This window comes from Ambystoma mexicanum, chromosome 10 (assembly GCF_040938575.1).
Source record: "Ambystoma mexicanum isolate Mex_15411 chromosome 10, UKY_AmexF1_1, whole genome shotgun sequence".
In the NCBI taxonomy this organism is placed as follows: domain Eukaryota; kingdom Metazoa; phylum Chordata; class Amphibia; order Caudata; family Ambystomatidae; genus Ambystoma; species Ambystoma mexicanum.
Window position 1 is genome coordinate 1082123854 of NC_090932.1, and position 23603 is coordinate 1082147456.

Sequence of the window (23603 nt, forward strand, 5' to 3'; positions counted from 1 at the left end):
TGATGGCTTGAGGCTGTTTGGCCACAAGGCTGATGAGAGTTGAGAAAAGCTGTAGACCTCAAATGGTGGCTAAATCCCTAAGCACCGCCATTCGACAGCCTCAACACCCCTACTTTGGATCCTCATCTTGGAGGGGCAAATCCTTTCATTTCTTCTCCTCAATTGGAAGAGGAAAAGCCAGTCAAAGAGCTCAGAGAATTTCCTCAGGGTGGATGAGTGAGAGGTGCTAAATCAGCCCAAGCAGCGGCAGATTTACCATTTGCCGCCACTTCAGCAACCTCAAAACCTCTCTGAGGCCTTGACTCACAAGGCCCCTGTGGGAGGCAGACTTACTCAGCATCTTAAAGAATGGCAGGGCATTACTTCAGATGCTTGGGCACTGGAAACTGTAGCCCAAGGTTACTGCCTTTCTTTTCAAAAAAGGCCTCCGGATCATCAACCGGGGAACAACTCTTTCAAAGATCCGGATCCGCACCTTGTGCAGGAAATTTTGACCCTGCTAGAGAAAGGTGCTATCGAACTAGTACCTGTGGCGGAAAGGAACAAGGGTTGGTACTCCCCATACTTTCCAATTCCCAAAAAGGACAGCGGTTTGAGACCCATCTTGGACTTAAGAAACTTGAGCAAGTTCCTCAGGAATGACAAGTGTGTAAGGTGGTTACCCTTTCTCAGATCCTTCAGGCTCTCCAACTCCAAGACTGGATGGTGTCATTGGACCTTCAGGATTCTTACTTTCATGTGCCTATCCATCACAAGCACAGAAAGTACCTGAGGTTGGCGGTTCTCATTATCAGTTTCGAGTTCTGCCATTTGGGCTGACCTCCGCTTAGTGGGTTTTCACCAAGTTAATGACTGTGGTGGCAGCGAGTCTCGGGAGGAGGGATTCACGTCTATCTCTACCTAGATGATTGGATGATCAGGGCCCGTTCATCCGAACAAGCCTGGGAACATCTCAGCGTAGCCTGCCACTCTCTCCACAGACTGGACTTCTCCCTCAATTACAAGAAGTCCCACATGATACCATCTCAAAAACTCCAATTTATTGGAGCAGTCCTGGATGCTTCCTCTGGGAAAGCCTCGCCACCCGAGGTGAGAGCTCAACATACTCTGCAGATGGTCCCCAAATTCCAGAGCGCCCAGCATCTTCTGGCCTTCGAGTTTTTGAGGTTGCTCGGTCTCATGGCATCTTGCATTTTTCTGGTGCCAGAGGCGCTTCTCAGAATGAGATCCCTCCAATGGGCCCTCAGGACTCAATGGTCCCAATTCTCAGGCAGAACGTCACACCACCTGAAAGTTCTGAGCAGAGTAGCTCAGGACCTTCTGTGGTTGGCTTGCAAGGACAACATTCTCAAGGGAGAATCTTTTTGGCAACCAAGGCCTGAGATAACTGTAGTGACGGACGCCTTACTCACTGGGTAGGGAGCCCACGCCAACGAGCTGACCCTCCGCGGTTGTTCTCCACCGGAGTTCAAACTACACATCAACCTTTTGGAGCGGAGGGCAATCAGACTAGCGCTGAAGGCCTTTCTGCCCTCTGTACGTGGAAAGAATGTCCTAATAATGATGGACAACACAGTGGCCATGTACTACCTCAACAAGAGAGGAGGCGTAGGATCACTACCACTGTACATAGAAGCAACGCAGCTCTGGTTCAGGGCAATTCAAGAAGGAATCTCTCTATCGGCAGCTCACCTAGCCGGAGAGGAGAACACAAGCTGCAGACGCTCTGAGCAGACGGAGCAGTCTCCCAAAAGTGGGAACTAGCTCAGGAAGTCCTTCTAGAGATCTTCACCCTTTGGGGAACCCCACAAATGGATCTGTTTGCGACCAGTGTCAACTGGAAATGCGAACTGTTTTGCTCCACGGAATTTCCTCCAAGAGGAGCTCTAGGGGACGAGTTTGTAGTGGACTGGGAGTTTCCACTCCTGTACATGTTTCCTCCAGTCCCCGTCATTCCTCATGTGATCAGGACGTTGAGAAAGTTCAGGCAATCCATGATCCTAATTGTTCCAGATTGGGCCAGGAGGACTTGGTACCCGGACATTCTGGACATGTCCATCTGCCCTCCAATGCATCTTCCACAAAGAGGACCTTCTCTTGCGATTATATCTAATTATACTCAAGCCCCAAAAAGTCATATTTATTTGCCAAAGATCTGAGTGCCCCTCTACATCTAATTATCATATTAACACAGTGGCTTGCCTGGCATCCCCCTCGGAGGAGAGGCTAGCAGCCATTCAACGGAAGGTGCAGCGACTGTTGTGGGCGAAGATGGCTGCGGTTCGGGCCATTAAGTCATTGCTGGCCATGATGTCGTCCTGCATCTACCTCCTCTGTCTCTGCAGGTTGGTTGCAAATGCGACCCCTGTAGGAATTCTTGGTTGCCCGTTGGGTACAAGTGTCTGGGAGATTTGCAGACAAGATCCCCTTCAACGAGGAGTGCCGGCAGGTGATGGTGTTGGGGGGTGTGCTCCCACATCACCCAGGGGACAGGATTTCAAACCCTGCCATACCAGGAGACAGTCACCACGGACACCTCGCTGGAAGGTTGGGGGCGGGGGCTCACACCGGAAGTCTACACGCCAGAGGTCTGTGGCTTCCCGAGGAGAAGGATCTGCACATCAACATTCTGGAGCTACGGGCAGCATTCTGGGCCCTCAAGTCATTCCTTCCATCTCTGAGAGGCAGTGTGTTGAGGATCTTCACGGACAACACCACCACCATCTTCTACATCAGGAAGCAAGGGGGCACTCGATCCCCAGCACTCTCCAAGGAAGCAAGGGGCTTGTGGCATTGGGCCATCATACAGGGGATGTTCCTCATCCATTCCACCTGGCAGGCATCAAGAAGACCATCGCCGACTCTATCAGCAGGGAACTGCGAACCTGCCACGAGTGGAAACTTCGTCAGGATCAGGTGGACAGTCTGTTAGTCAAATGGGGCAGACCTCCGATCTTTTTGTCACAGCGGCAAACTGAAAATGTCAGACGTTTGCCAGCAGATTCCACCAACCAAGGAGCATGGGGGACACGTTCTCCTTCCTGTGGGAAGGTCTGTTTCTGTACGTCTTCCCCAGTTTCCTCTCCTGCTACGTGTGATCAACACACTCTGTGTCGGTGCAAGATGATACTTATCGCACTGGTGTGGCCGAGGCAGATTTGGTATCTGGACCTACTCGGCCTCTGTGTCACCTCCAGTCAGGTTTCTGGTACTTCCGGATCTGCTCACTAGAGAGAGGTGCAATCCTTCATTACGACTCAGGATCTCTGAACCTGAAGGCATGGCTCCTGCAGCCTTAGAGTTTGGAGCTTATGAGCTGCCAGCGGACTGCAGGGAGGTTCTCGCCGAAGCCAGGGTGTCATCAACTCTAAAGTGCTAAAGCCATAAGTGTAAGCGTTTTTCTACATTGTGCCGGTTGCAGAAGATTACCCCTCTAAGAGTCAGGGCCCCACATGTTCTTCCATTCCTTGGCAAAAGCTGGTCTGGCTCGTGCATCCATCAAGGTACACCTGGCGGCCATTTTACGCTACACCAGATCCCCAGGAAGGTCCTCATTGTGGTCCCACACTCGTCAAGGAGTTTCTCAAGGGGCTTTTTCGATCTTTCCTGCCAGTGATGGGGTCTGCCCCGACCTGGGGGCTCAGCGTAGTCCTTTCAAGACTAGTGGGGGCACCTTTCAAACCTATATGCATCAAGCCCCACCCAAGTTTCTCTCATGGAAGACGGCATTCCTTGTGGCCATCACCTCAGCCAAATGAGTGGGTGAGATCCAGGCCCTGTCCTGTAAGCAGCCATATCTAACTTTCCATGAATCGAGGGTGGTGCTGCGTACACAACACACTTTCATGCCAAAGGTCCCGTCGGAATTCCACCTCAACAAGCCTTTGGTGTTGCCTGTTTTTTTCCCGAACCCTTCGACGCCTGTGGAGTGGACCTTGCATTCGCTGGACTTTGCTCGTGCCTTGAAGTCTCAATTGTTTGTGAACTTTGGACCTGTGAATCATGTGAAGGCCTTGTCCAAGGTTTCCATCTCAAGATGACTCTCCGGCTGCATCATGCACTGTCATCGACTGGCTAACCTGCTTCTGCCGGGCCTTCCGAAAGCCTACTCCACCAGAGCGTTCGCTGCTACGACGGCGTTCCTATCTGGTGTGCCCCTGCTCTAGTGCTGCAATGTGGAGGTCCACGCCTATCTTCACAATGTGGAGGTCCACGCCTATCTTCACAAAGTTCTACTATGTCAACAGGGATTCCATGGAGGAGTCCAGAGTCGACCAGGCAGTGCTATGCAACCTGTTTGCTTGAGGTGAGTCTGTTCCAGGGTTAGGTGTTAATTGCTTCTGTTGCCACCTCCCGTGGTTGTATAATGTGTACTGCTGTGTATTCATTATTCAAGAGCATGGGAATACATGCCAGACCCCATGCTGGAGAAGGTTTAAGTTGCTTACATGTAACTATTTTTCTCCAGCATGGGTCTGGCATTGATTTGCATGCAAACCCTCCCTCCGGCCCCTCTGCGACTCTTCTTGGTCATACTGCCACTTTACGTGCTTACCAAATCTAAAGATGGCTGCCAGGGAGGGACGGGGCTTAGGGAGAGGACTGTCATTGGATGTGGGCAGTATGACCCAGAGGACAGTGATTGGTTTAGAGGAGAAATACCATTTTTATTTTTATTTTTTTCCACAGTGTATCTTTTTATTGAAATCTAGATGAGCATCGCCATATAGCAACAACAATAGCATTCTTTGTAATGACATTTAAATTTCATTTTACATTTCTTTTAAACCATTATATTCCCCCCCCCAACAAAGGTAAATAATATGGTTAAAACATTAAAGAATATTCAAATCATAGTAATGTTTGGTTCCAGTTCTTGTTTCTCAGTGCTGTTTATGCGTCCCGGTCCTTGCCTCTACTCAGTCTTTCTATCGGCATGCCTCTCAAATTTGATGTTTTCTTTTGCTTAGTGCCCCATTCTTGTTATAGATGCCCTAGAATTTGTGATCTAAAAAACATATGTTCTTTGTCTTGAGCATATTTGAAGAATGGGGCCCATATTTGGGAGAATCGTGGCATCTTTACAGTTATGTGAGACAGTGGGCGGGAGCGGTCCAGAGCGCTGCTCCTCTACTTGTTTTAATTAAGTTGTATGGTTCCTATATTTTATTTTAAAAAGAAACCGTTCCGGAACGTTTTTTTTTTAAAATAAAAGTGCAGGAAGAAGTTGAAACTTGCACTTTCAGTGCACTGCACAAGACGTTTCCTTAAAGAGCAGGCACATGTTTTTGGGGTTTTTATTGTGCAAGGGAGGGGGCGTGGTGATGGGATCTGTGGGGAGCGGTGCAGGCCAGTAGGGAACATAGTTCCACTACTTCTTTTCGTACACTTCGACCACTGATGTGAGCGGTCAGTTTTCCATGACAATGACTTCCCGAATATTGACCCACCAGTAGGGCAATATCGGTCCTTCCTTTGTTTTCCAGAAGCATGCTCGGTTTAGTTTGGCCGCCAATAGCAGCTGCGTTATTAGTTCCACCCTGGGGCCGGAGGCCGGGTATGCACCATCTTTGGGCACATCTAGTAGTAAGATGCGGGGGCACATAGGGAGCACGATCATTCTTGACTTGATTTCCTGACAGTAAGACTATAACATCACATGTGTATAAAGTCTCCCAGTTGGCCACATCCATGCCAACAGCAGTCTGAATAATCAGGTGATATTGCATGTAACCTTTTGGTTGTGCATCTTGAGCTTTTGGCAGTTCTGGACCATATTTTCTGTCACAAGTCTGATGGTATCTCTGTCCCTATTATCTCCCATCTTGCCATGTCTGGGAGTTTGTCGTTAATAAGAGCCTTTTCTAGTAGGCGGTAGCAGTGGGATATTTTCTGGGTTTCTTGCCCCTCTGCCAGTTGGAGTTCCATTCCTATAGGGGGTTGTGTGCCCGCCTGTTTTACTCGTTGGTTGAAAACCCAATGTCTCATTTGAAGATGTCGAAAGTGTTCTGTTTCGGATAGGGTGAATTTGTCTTTACATCCCGTAAATGTGAGGGGAAGTCTGTCTCTGAAGAGGTCTCTAAGTCTTAATGGGCCCAGCAATTTCCAGCGTGTAAATGTCTCTTTTCTCATACCTGGGGAGAAGTCTGTGTTCTGTAGTATTGGTGACATTGGTCCCCGGCCCCCATCTATTCCCAGCTGTGTTCACGCTTTGTCACAGGTCTTAAGAGTCGCACAACCCTGGCTATTTTGGATGTGAATGGCAGGTGGGGCAGGGAGATACGGCAGCAGTCCTGCTCGATCCTTTTCCATTTTGCCCCCCCATCTTCCAGTGCCCATTCTAACATCTGGTAAATCTGAGCCGCGCCATAATATCTCTGTATCGACGAAACCCCCAGCCATCATCCCTTTTGATCTGAGAAGCATGTGACACACAATTCTGGGAGGTTTCTTCTGCCAAATGCATTGATCCACTGTTTTCTGTACTTCTGCTAGCTCTTTGTCAGGGATAATGATTGGTAGTGCCTGGAAAATAAACAGGCGTCTGGGTAACATGGTCATTTTTAAGTGAAAGTGAAACAGTTTTTTCTTTTACCGGGGATTCCCAGCCTGACGATGGCGAATATTCATGAGCATGTGAATCCATGCTAGACCCATGCTAAAGAACAATAGTTACACGTAAGTAACTTAAACCATATAAGAAATCCTTACCCGAGAGGGCTATGATCACCTCAAAAAATAATCGCAGGCTCTCTGCTGCAGCGTTAGCTCCCCATTTGGCGGTTACTCTTAACAAATTGGATATCTTTGTCTCTGCCATTGAGCTGGCAGACGCATACCAGTATATGCTTCTGAAGGCCGTGAATATAGTGGCTCCTGTCAAGACAAGACCGGTCAAAAAATTGAAAATCAACAATTGGGATTCATCTGAAATCCAAGAGCTCAAAATGGTCGAGCGTAAAGCTTGTGAATTGTGGAGAAGCAATAACTTGGATGAAAATAGGGCTAGATATGTGTGCTGCGAAGAACCACACATTGGCCATTAGGGAGGCAAAAGATTTTTCCCATGATTTAAGGATAAAAAATACTAAATCGGGTGCTAAGGAATTTTTTTAATCTATAAGGAGTTAGAAGATCCACTTCCTTCAGTCCCAATGGTAAATAAAAATAAAGGCTGGTGCACAACTATTCAGGACTCTATGATGGATAAGATAAAGTTAATTCAGAATAACAAATAAACGGGTGGCTTTGGGCAGGCCTAATGGGACTCTGGAGAATTTCAGGCTTGAGAGTGATAGCAGTGCCATCACCTCTTTTGTGTGGCCAATCTCTGTGATGGATGAGGTAGGTAGCATGCCAGGGACGATAGGTGGTGGGGGTTTGCAGCCAGAATCTGTGAGAAGGATCATGTCCAGGTTCTGTGTTGACGAGGTAGTTGATTTAATGAGTTTGTGTCTGCAGGCGAAGAATGGCAGTTGGGGAGTATGCATGTGTATGTAAATAGTTGTCTCAGTGGAGCCTTGTGCTGGGGTTTGAGGTGTATTTTGTATCTGCACTCCATTTGTGTCATGCAGTGGCTGTTCTGGTTGTCTTATGTTGTATAACTCTAATGCTGACCCACCTAGAAGCTAGCAGTAGCATACCTTTTGCTTTATAGCTTCTACCTAGCTGTTTGGCTTGCTTTGACACCAGAAATGGTGAGGTAATGCTTGGAACAGATTAGGTCCTCTCCCCAATTTGGTTCAAGGGTAAGTTAGGTCTTGTTAGTGTTTAGAAAACCATGTTCTAACATATGTCACCTTCTGTTGAGATGACCTGTCATATACTTTACTTTTCAGGATGGCTTAATACAGCAGTGTGGAGAGGCTATGAAGGAAACCATCAGTGTGAAAACAGTCTGCACCTACTACACAGCTGCTGGGACCTATGGCCTGGAAACTGTGAAGAAAAAGTAAGGGATGCATGCTGATCACCACCACCCAACGGTAGTGTGTTCTCCAGCAGTTTTGAGACAGCAGCTGTTTCATCAAAGCATTTTCTAGCTTAATGCCCTATCCATCGGCATGTCAACCCAAAAGCCAACATATGACTCATTGTTAATAGTCCTGTACTTGATGTGTGATACAGCCGCAAATCGTAGGCGCCAGTGAGCCTTGCATTGGCAAAGCCCTAGCTCAAATAGAAGCTCTGCATTCTTAAATGAGCAGTTTGAGATCCTAAAATTAGTATTGCTATTTGCACACAAAACAAATATAGCAGCACAAATTATTTGTATTTTTTTCTTGTCTAATGTTGGACTCCTTTCTCTTGCTGGATAACGTTTGTAATGAGAAGTACCTTGTAAATCACATCTAGTTAGACGGCATGTGAGATGTTAATGCCGTTGTGATCGTTTTGGGGAACCTTTGAGCCTTTTAAGCAGTGTCTTTGTTGAGAAGGAGTTTGTTACTAACCCGCAGAACTGTTTATTACGGATATAAACCCTTATTGACTTTCATTTTTACGGTAATGTATCCATGCACCCAGAAGTAAATGGCGTATCCTCTGAAAGACGCTTTGAAAAGCTTTTTCAGTTGACTTTGTGTCTTACAACCATACAATCAATAATATAATATGCAAACAGTGGTCAAAACACGAATTCAAAATCCTGACTATTTCGAGATATAATGCAATAAAATATTGCACACAAATGTATATATTTGCAGTACACAATTTATAGGGTCACTGCTTGGTCAAAGGGGTCATGCCTTATGTTTGTAATTTTGATGCCCTCACCATCTCTATCTTCGTAAACCACTCTCTGTGTGTATATTTTAAAACAGCAAGGTTCACAAAGTTGTTGTTCGTTGGTTTACATAATGTCATCGCGCCAAATGTTGTTCGTATTCGATGTTCTCTTAATGTTGGCTTCAAATATACTGACCTGTAAGTCGAATACCGGGGGCAAAATGAAAAATAAATGCTCAAACGTTTCCCTCTTGTCCATACAACAAGGGGACAAAAAGGGGATATGTCGCACCCCAAGAGATCCTCAGGTGAGCCAATGTAAGTGTGCCTGGTCTAAGCCTGATATATACTGAACAAGCGTAAAAAGCTTTTTGTTGCATTCCAAGCAATCTCTGTGATGTCACTTTAAAGCAGGTTCTTGAGATTGACTGGGGTTGTTATCTCCTAGCTGTATGTCCTTTTTAGTTAATCCATTAGTGTCTTTTTCAAATTCTATTCTATTGAGCAGTTTATGGGCTACAGTAAATACACTGAAAATATACCATCCTCCTTGTCTGCAGCGCAGTCTGAATATAAAGTAAAAAAAATACAGATGTTCTACTTTAAGGGTCTGGTCATGGGGCTCACGAGCCTTGTGAAGGACCAGAGTGCCAATGACAGACCAAAGGAAAAACTTCTGAACTTCGAAAATTACAAGAGCCATTGAAATTGTAAGAACATTTGATGAATGCGGAGGGCGCTTTCAGCGACGGCAGCGATGCCGTACTTTCGGACGGCGAGGGCATTACGGCGTCGAAAGACAGCCGAGCGCAGGTCCCCGACCTCGGAAGGTCGTCCGGCAGGGCGGCTATGGGGAAGACCCCCGGCGACACAAGCGCTTCACACACTACACACACTAAACACACGAAGTCCAACCGAGACTCGACGACGTCGAGTTCTCGGAAAGAGGCACAAACAGAACGGTCCGATTCGGTGTCCTCTGGGCGCTCTCGATCAAGATCGCTGCATGACTCCAGGCAATCATCCACTCTTGCCAAGAGTGCCTCGCTCCCTAGGCTAACAGAAGTTCGATCGTCGGAAGACAAAGACGACTTCCACCCCCAGGCCGCGCTCCAGGAGTCGGAGCCCGCAGTCAAAATCAGCGAGGCCCCACGCTTGAAGGACAGGGACCCCACCCCCGATCCTCGACGCCAGGCGTCGAAAACCTCCGGAGCCACTAAAGGACAGGGAAAACATTTTTCCACTCACAGGGAGGGGGGAAAACAGCGGAAGAAGCAGCCTCTGCACTCTTCCACACCTGTGAAACACACCACTCCCCCTAAACAGACAGACAAAACCAGGTCTGCTGATATGTCTAAAACCAGCAAATCTACTCAAGATAAATCCCATAGACTTGCTGAGAGAGTCATTCCCAGTTCCAGAAAATGGTCGAGTGAAGACATAGATAGGGTCATGTCAAGGATGTCTTCTTTGGCTGATTTTTATGATAAAAATCCAGAACATTTCCTCTCGTATGATCCACAAGTGGCGATACCCTCAGGCTCTAATGATCCTATCCCCCCCCCCGAGTAAAAAGCCCCGTTTTGAAACACCGATGAGGTCAGACCCCTTCGAGGTACAACCATACTCAAGACCATACTCACTGAATCAAGGAGAGGCTTCCTTTGGTGAGGACCAAGAATTTGGCATGGTAGAAGAGCAAACCGGGACGGGCTACTATGGGGATGATGAGGACCAGGAAGAGGAAGAGGAAGACCCGGAAACATACAGAGTAGATTCCCCGGTAGAGAACGAAGCCCCGGTTACCGACTCCCCGGTCAATAACCAACCCCTCCTAAACGAGGTTCTCGCACGCGCAGCAGAACAGTTCCATATTGACACCCACGGTGTCCAGGAGGAGAGGGACTTCGCAGAAGAGTTAGTGGGAGAAAGGAGGCCTGTTGCCCAGACCATCCCTATCCTTAAGTCCATTCAGCGAAGAATAGACCCGTCCCTGGTGAACCCGAACCTCACCAGAGCAGTCAATCCCAGGGTTGAAAAACTTTTCAGGGCGGCCCAGTCTGACCCTCTCTATATAAGAGGACATCTGAAGCCAGACTCCCTAGTTGTCACCAACACTCGTAAGAGGGCTGGAACACCCTTGTCATCGTCCGAACCTCCTCCCGACAAGGAGAGAAAAAAACTATACGGTTTCGGCAGGAAAATAGCCTCAACGTCCGCCTATCAAGCAAGGATTGCAAACTCCACCACCCTGTTGGCCAGCTACAACTGCCATCAGTGGGAAGAAGTCGCGGCACTCATAGCCTCTGCTCCTGAACCTTTAAAGGGCCAGTTAGCTCGGATTTCCGCAGAGGGTAGAGCCGTGTCTGGTTGCATTTTGAAAGCAACCTTCGACGCCGCGGACAACGCAGGCAGATTGATAGCAGAAGGCACTGTTATCAAAAGACATGCGTGGTTACGGCAGTCTGGTTTTAAGGCAGAAACCCAGGCATCATTGTTGGACAAACCGGTGGAAACCGATCTGTTGTTTGGTAAGGCGGTCGAAGACGCACTGAAGAATGCCAAGGACGAATACGAAACACTCAAGTCCCTTGGCCAGTTAACCAATAAACCCCCTAACCAGAGAGGGAATAGTAATTTTCGTCGCCCACGCGGCAAAAATTCCCAGAGAGGATCTAACTATTCCCAGGGGCAGGGTACACAGTGGAACAACAACCAACAGTCTACGCAGGGTTACAGCAGGGGTAATAGGAGAGGTCGTGGTAAAGGCAGAGGCAGCCCCAGCAAGGGAGGCGGCACGCCTCCACCAAAGCAGTAACGCTCAGTTCAGGGTCCCTTCTCACGCAACCCCAGTAGGGGGACGCATTTCCAACTTCACCAAGGCTTGGGAAGGGATCACATCAGACAGATGGGTGCTGTCAACAGTATCCACAGGATACTGTATAGAGCTACTGCAGCGTCCCCGGAACCATCCTCCACGACAAAGAGTACACTCTTTAGAACATCAGAAGATTCTCCTCGAGGAGATCGCCATTCTGCTAGAAAAGGACGCGATAGAACTCGTCCCGGGACAGCAGGTAAACAAGGGTATTTATTCAACTTACTTCCTTGTGCCAAAGAAAGATTTGACAATGCGCCCAGTATTGGATTTACGGCCTGCCAACAAGTATGTCAAGCCCCAAAAGTTTTGTATGACCACGCTACAAGAGGTAATCCCCCCCTCCTAAAAAAGGGGGATTACATGGCAACCTTGGATATGAAAGATGCTTATTTTCATATTTCCATGTTCCCAGCGCACAGAAAGTATTTGCGCTTCAAGGTGGACAGTCGACACTACCAATTCAAGGTACTGCCCTTCGGGATGGCTTCGGCACCAAGGGTATTCACCAAGGTACTGGCGGTGGCGGCTGCACACCTACGCAGGGAGGCAATCCCAGTGTACCCTTATCTGGACGACTGGCTCATAACGGGGGGAAACCCCAGGAATTTGCAGGACAAACATTCAAAGGACTATCGACCTCCTCCACGAGTTAGGCTTCTCAATCAATGAGAAAAAGTCAAGCCTGGTGCCAAGCACCTCCAAACAATTCCTAGGAGCAATCCTAGATACTCAAGAGGGGTTGACCTTTCCTTCAGAAGAAAGAAATCGGAATATACTACCGGTCAACAAATAACTGTACGCAAAGCAATGCGTTTACTGGGCATGATGGCGTCATGTATTTACCTGGTCCCCCACGCGCGCCTGCGCATGCGTCCCATGCAGGAATGGTTGGCGAAACAGTGGTCTCAGGCAAGTGGTCAGTGGGACGATCTAGTGATCGTTTCGCCAACACTGGTACAAAGCCTTCACTGGTGGACAAGAGAGAATCTCGCACAGGGGAAACCCTTTTACGATCCCAAAGTACAGGCAGTAGTCACTACAGATGCATGTCTGACGGGGTAGGGAGCTCACCATCTCCACCACACAGCTCAGGGTCTCTGGTCTCACTCAGTGGCCAAGAACCACATCAACCTGCTAGAGCTTCTGGCAGTATTCAGAGCGCTTCAGGCGTTCGAGCCCCACCTACTAAACCTGTCAGTGCAAATCCGGACGGACAGCAGAACAGCCATGTTCTACCTGAACAAGCAAGGAGGGACTCACTCGCCAAATCTGTCCAAGCTTGCCCAGAAAATCTGGATATGGGCACTCAGATGGAACATCTTCCTGTCATCACAACATGTTCCAGGGGAGCTCAATTCCCTAGCGGATGCTCTGAGCAGAGACCCCCTCCCAGAGGAACACAAATGGGTTCTACACAGAGAGGTCGTAGAAGATCTCTTCTCTTAGTGGGGTTTCCCCACTATAGACTTATTCGCCGCAAGCGAAAACAGACAATGCCCAGGATTTGCATCCAGGTTCCCCCAACCAGACTCCCAGGAGAAAGTCCTGTGGATGAACTGGTCAGGGATGTTTGCGTACGCTTTTCCACCAACTCCTCATCAGGAAGGTGGTGAACAAGATGAACAGAGAGTCGATGACGCTCGTCCTAGTTGCTCCCATGTGGGCAAGACAACTGTGGTTCCCACACCTACGCAGGATGGCGGTGTGCGAGCCCATCAAACTTCCAGCCTGGTACAACCTACTGTCCCAACACCAAGGTCAAACAGTGCACCAGCAACCCAACTCAATGAACCTGGCAGCATGGCTCCTGAGGTCATAGAGTTTGGACATCTCAATTTGCCACAGAGGTGTATGGACATCCTAAAGGAATCTAGGAAACCAAACACAAGGCACTGTTACTTTGACAAGTGGAAGAGGTTCGTTATCTGGTGCCAGAGTAGACAAATCAACCCGGTTGATTGCACTCCTTCCACTATTGTTACATACATGCTCCACCTGCTAGATGCAGGATTGGTTTTTAACTCACTGAAAGTACACCTGGCAGCCCTGTCGGCTTACACCACTTCCCATAGCAAGGTTTCGTGGTGGAAAGTACCAGTAGTTAAAGCCTTCATGGAAGGAGTAAAGAGACTTCACCCTCCTATTTCAAACCCACCACCAGGTTGGGACCTTAATGTGGTGCTAGCCAAGCTCATGGGCCCCCCTTTCGAACCCAGGCATAAAAGCAGTCTCAAACACCTGACCTATAAAACAGCCTTCTTAGTAGCTATTACTTCTATAAGAAGGGTCAGTGAAATTCAGGCTCTGTCAGTGCAGGATCCCTTCTTAACTGTCCATAAAGACAAACTGGTTTTACGCACACACCCTAGGTTCTCACCTAAGTTTATATCTAAATACCACGTAAACCAGTCCATCGAGCTTCCGGCTTTCTTCCAGGACCCGCAAAGCTCGGCTGAGGTGAAACTACACACACTAGATGTGCGTAGGGCGGTCCTCTGCTATGTAAATAAAACCAGACCGCTAAGAAAAACAGATCAGCTGTTTGTCTCCGTAGCTACAGGCAGAGAGGGGGATCGCGTCTCTAAAGGTGCCATCTCGAAGTGGATTATTAACTGTATCCAGCTGTGTTACTCACTCTCTGAAAGAACTCTGCCTTTCACGCCAAGAGCCCACTCTACTAGAGGCATTGGGGCCACTTTGGCTTTCATTGCAAATGTACCCCTTGACACCATTTGCAAAGCAGCTACTTGGAGCTCTATTCACACTTTTACTCAGCATTACTGCATCGACACCCATTCCAAGGCAGATACACAAGTGGGACAAGCGGTTCTAAGACACTTATTTGCTCATGACCCTTCTCACATCCCACCTCCTTCTTCAGGTGCTGCTCGCTAATCTATGCACAGCATGTGATCTAAGCAGATTCCACAAGCCTCAGAAGGGATACATTACTCACCGTAATCGTATTTCTGATGCTTGTATCTGCTTAGATTCACATGCGACCCACCCTTCCTCCCCTCTGAGAGAGAAGGCGCACGATTGCTTGTAGTCTTACCTTTCTGTCTATCTGCTTGGATTATCTGTACTCACGCTACTCCTCATGCTACCTCATGTCAGAAAAAATACAATCTGAGGATCCTAGACGCGTGAGGGATCTTGGGTACAGTGGACGTCACACTAGGGATAGTATTACTGGCACGCCCTGTGTCGACGCCCATTTTCGAGTTTCGAAAAACAAACTGTAATACTCCGCAGCTTCCACTAGATGTCGGCCTATGCACAGCATGTGAATCTAAGCAGATACAAGCATCAGAAATACGATTATGGTGAGTAATGTATCATATATATATTTCTGATGTTTGTTAATCTGCTCAGAATCACATGCTGTGCATAGTCAGACTTCCAGTGGTCACTGCGGAGTATTGCGTTTTGTTTTTTCGTAGTCGAAAAGGGGACGTCGACAAGGCATGTCTGTAACACTATCCCTATAGTGACGTGCAGTGTACCCACAACCCCTCACGCGTCGAGGTCCCTCAGATTGTTTTTTTCCGCCCAGTTATTGGGTCGCCTTTATGCGTAGCTCCTCCAGAGACCTTGCAAAATCATTTCCTCGACCCTTGGTCGTTTATTATTATTATTAACTATCACATAGTTCCCTAACTCAACGTAGCTGCCAAGCTGTTCTCCGCCGAGCAAGATCTTCGACGGAGGGACGAGCGGAGGAAATCCTTCGGCGCTGCTGATCACGTGGCCTGGCCTCGCCGGCCTAACACAGTAGGGAGAGTGGGGTTGTGTGGTCATTTCTTTGTTTCACTCTGAGAATGCCTTTCTCTTTCCCCTCCCTCTCTTTCGAGGTCGTAATCGCATTTCATGCCCTCAGCTATGGAGAGGTCGCCCTTTAGGTTTTGCCCACGTTGCAAGGGCAAGTTTACCTGGAAAGACAAGCATAAACGGTGTAACCGTTGCTTGCCCCTTGATCACAAAGAGGATGGCTGTGCGGCCTGTAAGTTACTTAAACCCAAAACTTTAAAGGACCGCAGGGTCAAAAGGTGGGCAGCCTATGTGATGTCTAGGTCCGACTCCTCGCCAGCTGCCGCCGCCGCTGAATGTGATAAGGACAGTGATTACACGGCCTCTGCAACGGAGGTTGTAGACCTCTCGAAGGAGCGTTCCCGCTCCTCGTCGTCCGTCCCCGGCCCCGACAAGCCCGGCTCACCCCCCGCTTATGGGGATGAACACCCCGGCGACAAGGACAAACACAGAAAAACACATAAGCACATACCCCACTGCACGCATTCGTCGAAGACGAAGGCAGCCATAGCGTCAACGGAGGCGTCGGGTCCACCGGCGTCTTCCGCATTCCCTGTACGGGTCGCAAGCCCTCCCCCCACTGCTTCCGCGACCGGCGACTGGGCTTTCTGTAAATAAGGGTGCTAACCCCAAATCCTCAGGCGACGCGCCTCGCAAGAGTGCGTACGTTGCCAGTAAAGACTCTGCACTGCCTAGCGCGACGGCGAGCAATCCCTCGATGGAGAAGCTGATCGCCGAAAGCCTCGCGCGTATAGCTTCTAAAGAAGGCCAGAGATGGACGGCGGGTGACACGTCGAAAACCGCTCACAAGGCCAAAGAAACGCAGAGGACGCCGGAGGGTAGGCTGGGACAGCTCCCACCGTCGACAGAAGACCCTAGCCAGCGAGAAGGTTTCTCAGAAGGCGAACAGACAGAACTAAGCAACTACAGGGAGAGGAAACTCCCTTTTCACTCCCAGACCGCTCTGGCCTACCTTACTGGACTGTAGAGAGGTTCCAGTCATGTATGGACAAGCTAGACAGATTCATGGCCACCCCAGAAAATAGGACACCCAAGAGGCCAAGGGAGGTACTCCAGGAGGGGCGAAGGGCTAAATACCCGAAGCTCTTTAACCCCCTACAGGAAGACATGAACTCTTACGACCTCACTGAAGAGGACTCTCATTTCTAGGAAGATGAGTTTGTGAATAATGAAGACCAACAAGAGGAAGAAGGTTTTCATGATTACACTAACCTAGGTGAGGAGGGCTATGAGGAGGACCCAGGTGAAGGTGTCTCACAGCCCTGGCAGTCGCCATCAGGGTCTACACATTTCTTCTCCTCAGACCACACCGGTCAGGAACCCATTTCCAGTAGACGATCAGCCCTTCAATGTGCTACTGAGGAAGGCAGCAGCACATTTTGAAGTTGAAACTGGGGAGGTCACCCCAGATACTGATTCCGTTGAAAGGATTATTAAAGAAAAACCTCCCACTAGACAAACTATTCCTATCCTCGCCTCGGTTAAGAGACGACTCGCTCCATCGCTGTCCACCCCTGCGCTGGTAAGAGGAGTCAATCCAAGAATTGAGAAATTGTTCACCCTCTCAGTCAGACCCATTATATATCAGGGGTCACTCAGTCCCGGACTCCTTAGTGGTGACTAACACAAGGAAGAGGGCTGGGGTTCCACTGTCAACCAGCGAGGCACCCCCAGATAAAGAAGGGAAAAAGCTTTATGCCCTGGGCAAAAGAATTTCCGCCTCGGCAGCGTTTTCAATTAGGATTGCCAATAATAATACATTGTTGGCAAGCTATGCTGATGGGACATCGAAGAAGCCCCTGAACCTCTAAGAACTCGCTTATTGGCTACAGTTAAGGAAGGAGCTCTGGTCAACCAGAGCATCATTAAGAACACTCTTGATGCGGCAGAAACTGCTGGTCGTTCTTTGGTGCAGGGAATTCTGCTGAAGCGTCACGTCTGGCTTCGCAATTCCGGTTTCAAGGCAGAAACGCAGGCGTCACTCATTAATAAGCCAATAGAAGAGTCGAATCTCTTTGGAAGGGCAGTGGACGACGCACTGGAAAATGCGAAGAAAGAATTCAACACCATAAAGACCTTAGACCAAATCTCAAAGCCTCCAAACAGGCGGGGATTTGGCAACAATCGTTTTTTTCATGGCCAACGCCAACAGCAGCAGCAGCAGCAACAGCATTACACTGCGGGCAACTGGCCCTCTAATCAGGGTACCAGTAACCAGTATAACCAAAGAGGACAACGCCGTGGCAAGGGCAGAGGCCGGGGCTCCAGCCCTAGAGGCACCCCGGCAAATAACACCAAGTGACCCGAGGTTTCGGGTCCCCTCCCATGCGTCTCCGGTTGGGGGCCGGATAACATTGTTCCTATCAGCATGGAAGGGAATAACATCAGACCGGTGGGTATTGTCAACCATAGCCCACGGGTACTGTATAGAGTTCAATCGGTCCCCCACCTACAGACCTCCAAGGGGGCGACGCCTGTCACCAGAACCCCTCCTCATCCTCCTGCAAGAAGTAGAACAGCTGCTACAGAAAGGAGCAATAGAGAGTGTGCCCCTATCTCAGGTAATGGAAGGTATTTATTCAGTGTACTTCCTTGTACCCAAAAAGGACCTAACCATGCGCCCTGTACTAGATCTGCGCCCAGCGAACAAATTTGTAAAACCACAAAAATTTTGTATGGTAACATTACAGGAGGTAATTCCCCTGTTATCTCAGGGGGACTACATGACAACACTGGACATGAAAGATGCATACTTTCATATTTTGATGTTGCCAGCGCACAGAAAATACCTCAGGTTCATGATAGAGGGCAAACACTACCAGTTCAGAGTGCTACCCTTCGGCATAGCGTCTGCACCGAGGGTATTCACGAAGGTACTGGCAGTGGCAGTGGCCCATTTGCGCAGGTTGTCCATACCGGTATACCCTTACCTCGACGATTGGCTCATAACAGGGGAGTCCTACGAGACATGCTTCTCAAACACCCAGTAGACAGTAGACCTTTTGTTCCAACTGGGTTTCTCCATCAACGAGAAGAAGAATCAAACAATTCCTAGGGGCTCTAATTCGAACAAAGGACGGCCTCGTCTTCCCCTCCAACGAGAGGGTCCAAAATATGCTGTTTCAGATCTCTCAATATGTGGCTGGTCGAGAGGTGACGGTACGCAAAGCAATGCGCTTGCTAGGAATGATGGCGTCATGTATTTATTTGGTACCTCACGTGTGCCTGCGCATGCGCCCAATGCAAGAGTGGCTCAACAGCCAGTGGTGTCAGGCCAGCGGACAATGGGACGATCTAGTGGTGGTCTCGCAGGCCTTGGTTCTCTCGCTACGGTGGTGGTCGAAGGAAAACCTGGTAATAGGGAATCCATTCGCCACCCCTGCAGTGGAAGCCACTCTAACCACAGACGCATCCCTCACAGGATGGGGGGGCTCACCTATCCCATCAGACTGCTCACGGAGCTTGGACTCCGAGCGTAGCTTCCAAGCACATAAACTTACTAGAGCTACTTGCGGTGTTCAAGGCACTAAAAGCCTTCCAGACACACCTACAATGGAAAACAGTGATGGTCCTCACGGACAGCACCACAGCCATGCACTACCTCAACAAGCAAGGGGGCACTCACTCTCCAGGACTGTCCAAGCTGTTCCAGAACATCTGGAAGTGGGCTCTCGGACACATGTTCCTATTGTCACAACATGTACCAGGGGAACTCAATCTGCTAGCAGACGAACTCAGCAGAGACTTCCCTTTGCCCACAGAGTACGAATGGCGGTTACACGAAGACATAGTCTTCGACGTCTTCACACAATGGGGCTTCCCAGAAATAGACCTGTTCGCAACTCTGGAGAACTCACAATGCCTAGATTACGCCTCCAGATACCCACAGAACCGCTCCAAGGGGAACGGTCTCTGGATACCATGGTCAGGGAAATTTGTTTACGCTTTTCCCCCGACCCCTCTGCTGAACAAGATAGTGCACAAGATGCACCAGGAACCAGTCACCATGATACTGATAGCCCCGATGTGGGCCCGCCAACCATTGTTTGCGCACCTGATGGAGATGTCCCTGTCCCCACCGGTGAAACTGCCCTGCCCGTACAACATGCTGTCACAGGACAAGGGCAAGACACTACACCCATGCCCACAGAACATGAACTTAGCAGCCTGGCTCCTGAGGTCATAGAATTTGGCCATTTACAACTCCCACAGAGATGCATGGACATTCTCAGAGAATCAAGAAAACCCAACACTCGCCACTGCTATTCTAGCAAGTGGAAGAGATTTGTCATCTGGTGTAGAGGTAAGAGCATCAACCCAGTCCACTGCTCTCCCACACAAATTGTCCTTTGCCTGACTCCTTAAAGTCCATCTAGAGGCACTTTCTGCATACACCACCTCTCAACTTAAGTTGTCATGGTGGAAAGTCCCAGTTATCAAAGCCTTCATGGAGGGGGTAAAGAGAATACACCCTCCGATAGCAAACCCAGTTCCCGGCTGGGACCTCAATGTGGTACTTACCAGGCTCATGGGCTCACCCTTTGAACCCATGCACAAGGCAACTCTTAAGGACCTCACTCTTAAGACTGCTTTCCTAATAGCTATCACCTCCATTAGGAGAGTAAGTGAACTACAGGCTTTCTATTCTAGACCCCTTTGTAACAGTTCACAAAGATAAGGTGGTTCTACGCACACACCCAAGGTTTGCACCGAAATTCATATCGAAATTCCATGTCAACCAGTCAATAGAACTTCCAACGTTCTTTCAAAACCCTTCCAATTTGGGAGAAAAGAGCCTGCATACACTCGATGTGTGCAGAGCTGTCATGTTTTATATGGAAAGAACTAGGCCACTGAGAAAGACTAATCAGTTCTTTGTCTCGGTGGCAGCAGGAAGAGAAGGAGATGCAGTCTCAAAGTCCACTATATCTAGATGGATTGTTCAATGCATCACTCTCTGTTTCTCTCTTGCTAAGAGAGAACTACCCTTCAAGCCAAGAGCACACTCTACTCGAGGCACTGGGGCATCCATAGCATTCATTGCAAACGTTCCCCTTGAGTCCATTTGCAAAGCGGCAACCTGGAGTTCTGTACACACCTTTACAAAACACTACTGTCTAGATGCTCACTCTAGATCTGATTCGCAGGTGGGACAAGCAGTATTAAGAAATCTTTTCTCTACTGTTCCTTCTCACAACCCACCCCCAACTCCGGGTACTGCTCGCTAGTCTATGCACAGCATGTGATTCTAAGCAGATTAACAAACATCAGAAGAAAATGCATTACTTACCGTAAAAGCATTTCTGATGGTTGTATCTGCTTAGATTCACATGCGCCCACCCTTCCTCCCCGCTCGGATTGAAGGAACATAGACATCTTTCTACATCTCTCTCTCTTTTCTGTACTCACTCACGTATAGAAGGCTCCCTCAGGGCAGAAAAAATACAAACAGAGGGACCTCGATGCGTGAGGGGTTGTGGGTACACTGCACGTCACTATAGGGATAGTGTTACAGACGCGCCTTGTCGACGTCCCCTTTTCGACTACGAAAAACAAAATGCAATACTCCGCAGTGACCACTGGATGTCGGACTATGCACAGCATGTGAATGTAAGCAGATACAACCATCAGAAATGCTTTTACGGTAAGTAATGCATATATATATATATTTCTGAGGCTTGTGGAATCTGCTTAGATCACATGCTGTGCATAGGCCGACATCTAGTGGAAGCTGCGGAGTATTACAGTTTGTTTTTCGAAACTCGAAAATGGACGTCGACACAGGCGTGCCAGTAATACTATCCCTAGTGTGACGTCCACTGTACCCAAGATCCCTCACGCGTCTGGGATCCTCAGATTGTTTTTTTCCGCCATACTGGTCGGAAGCATCTTGCGGAGTCCCCTGGCCTTAGCCATACTTTTGCTATTATTGCAATTTAAAATTATTTATTGACATCCTTCCCCACCCCAACGTCGACCATCGACACTCGACGACGGCTGGAGAAGACATCGACCGTCGGCTGCTGCACGACGGATCTGGGCCTCGGAAGGCCGCTGGCCTCGGCCCGGGCCTAGTAGGCCGCTGGCCTCGGCCCTGCAAGTAGGGAGAGTGGGGGGTGGTACATACTCTTCACTCTTGGTATATAGGTACACCTTATATATTTCCTACACTTACCAGCCCGCTGCCTCAAGGTGCGTATGGAGGGTACCCCTTTCCAATTCTGCCCCAAGTGCAACCGCAAATACCCTTGGGTCGACAGGCACGCCACGTGCAATCTCTGCTTGCCGAGGGACCACCCCGAAGCGAACTGCAGAGCGTGTAGTAGGTTTAAACCTAAAACACTTAAGGACCGTTCGACAAAGCGTTGGGCCCACCACGCCAGGCAGGCAGCCATGGCAGCGGAGGGCGCCTTCAGCGATGGCAGCGACGCCGTACTTTCGGACGGCGAGGGCATTACGGCGTCGAAAGACTGCCGAGCGCAGGTCCCCGACCTCGGAAGGTTGTCCGGCAGGGCGGCTATGGGGAAGACCCCCGGCGACGCAAGCGCTACACCTACACACACTAAGCACACTAAGTCCAACCGAACCTCGACGACGTCGACTTCTCGGAAAGAGGCACGGATAGAACGGTCCGACTCGGTGTCCTCTGGGCGCTCTCGATCGAGATCGCCTCATGACGCAAGGCAATCATCCACTCTTGCCAAGAGTGCCTCGCTCCCTAGATTAACGGAGGTTCGATCGTCGGAAGACGAAGACGACTTCCACCCCCAGGCCGCGCTCCAAGAGACCGAGAGCGCAGTTAACACCAGCGAGGCCCCACGCTCGAAACAAGATACCTCTCCCGACCCGCGGCGCCAGGCGTCGAAAGTCTCTGGGGCCTCCAAGGGGCAGGGAAAACATTTTTCCACGCACGGGGAGGGAGGGAAACAGCGGAAAGCTCAGCCTTCCACTCCTGTAAGACCATCCTTCCACCCCAAGCAGACAGATAAACATAAATCTACTGGGACATCAACATCCAGCAAGGGTACCCTTGATAAGTCCTCTAAGTTGCCTACTAAAGTCATACCCTGTTCCAAAGAATGGTCCAGTGAGGACATAGACAGGGTCATGTCAAGGATGTCTTCCTTAGCGGATTTTTATGACAAAAACCCAGAACATTTCCTTTCGTATGACCCTCAAGGGGCCACACCCTCAGGCTCCTCTGATCCTATTCCCCTAAGTAAAAAGGCCCGGGTCGAAAGACCTGACCCCTTCGAGGTGCAGCCTTACTCTACTCCATACTCTACTCCACACCCCAGATACCAAGGACAACCTTTCCCTGAAGGGGACCAGGAGTTTTCAATTATGGAGGAACGAACCGGGGGGGCGTGGCCTGGAGCTGATGGCGAGTGGAAGCTGAGTCGCCGTGCTCCGGCCGAGGCGCCGTTTCCAGATCCTTTTGCCTACTCAAAATCGCACCTGGGATAGAAAGAATCGGTCCCGAGGAGAGGGGAACCGAGCCCGGACACGCTGCAGGGGTCTTCCCCTGGATCCGGGCCCCCGAGCCCAAGGATTCGTCCCGATAACGGTCCCCCCCCTTGGCGGGACCCAAGATGGCGGCCATCTTACGAAACTAATGTCGCAGGAGAACTTGCAGCCAAACCGACCTATTAACCTCTGCTGCGACTGCATCGGGGGTGAGGAGCCTCTACCTCTATCCGGCCCTGCTGAGCTGAACTAACCAGATCCCCTGGCCGGGGAAACCAAACCGGGGCTCAGACCCACACCACCGAGCACGGCCCCGGCCATCGACAACAGACGACGGTGGCGGTGGGGAGAGCGCCGGGCATGAGCGCGAACGACCTGATAAATATCCCACTGCACACCCTCTTGAAAACTTGAGCCTCGACCACCCTGCTTCCGACAAATAACCCCGGCGCCTGTCTCCACACGATCGAGTGATGCCAAAATGGCGTCCAGGAACAAGACAAAGGCAAGCACCATGGACTCCTACGTGTCCGCTAAAGCGAAGACTCCCCTGCAGCCAAGCGCTTCCACTCCTGAATCCCCCCGAGCGCAACCAACTGGTTCCCCAGAAAACCAAGCACAAGTACTGGAGGCGATTGAGTCATTGCGTGCGTTCATAGACATGAGAATTGGGGAGTTCAAATCTGAGCTGCAGCTT

General features: G+C 49.6%; 1 protein-coding gene across 1 annotated transcript in view; it reads left to right on the forward strand.

The window, feature by feature from the left end:
* GMCL1 (germ cell-less 1, spermatogenesis associated) overlaps positions 1-23603 on the forward strand; it is a 979035-nt gene that overhangs the window by 286847 nt on the left and 668585 nt on the right. The window contains exon 5 of the mRNA XM_069618907.1: positions 7839-7951. Within this exon, the coding sequence (XP_069475008.1) occupies positions 7839-7951 (113 nt within the window). The remainder of the gene's footprint in view (positions 1-7838; positions 7952-23603) is intronic.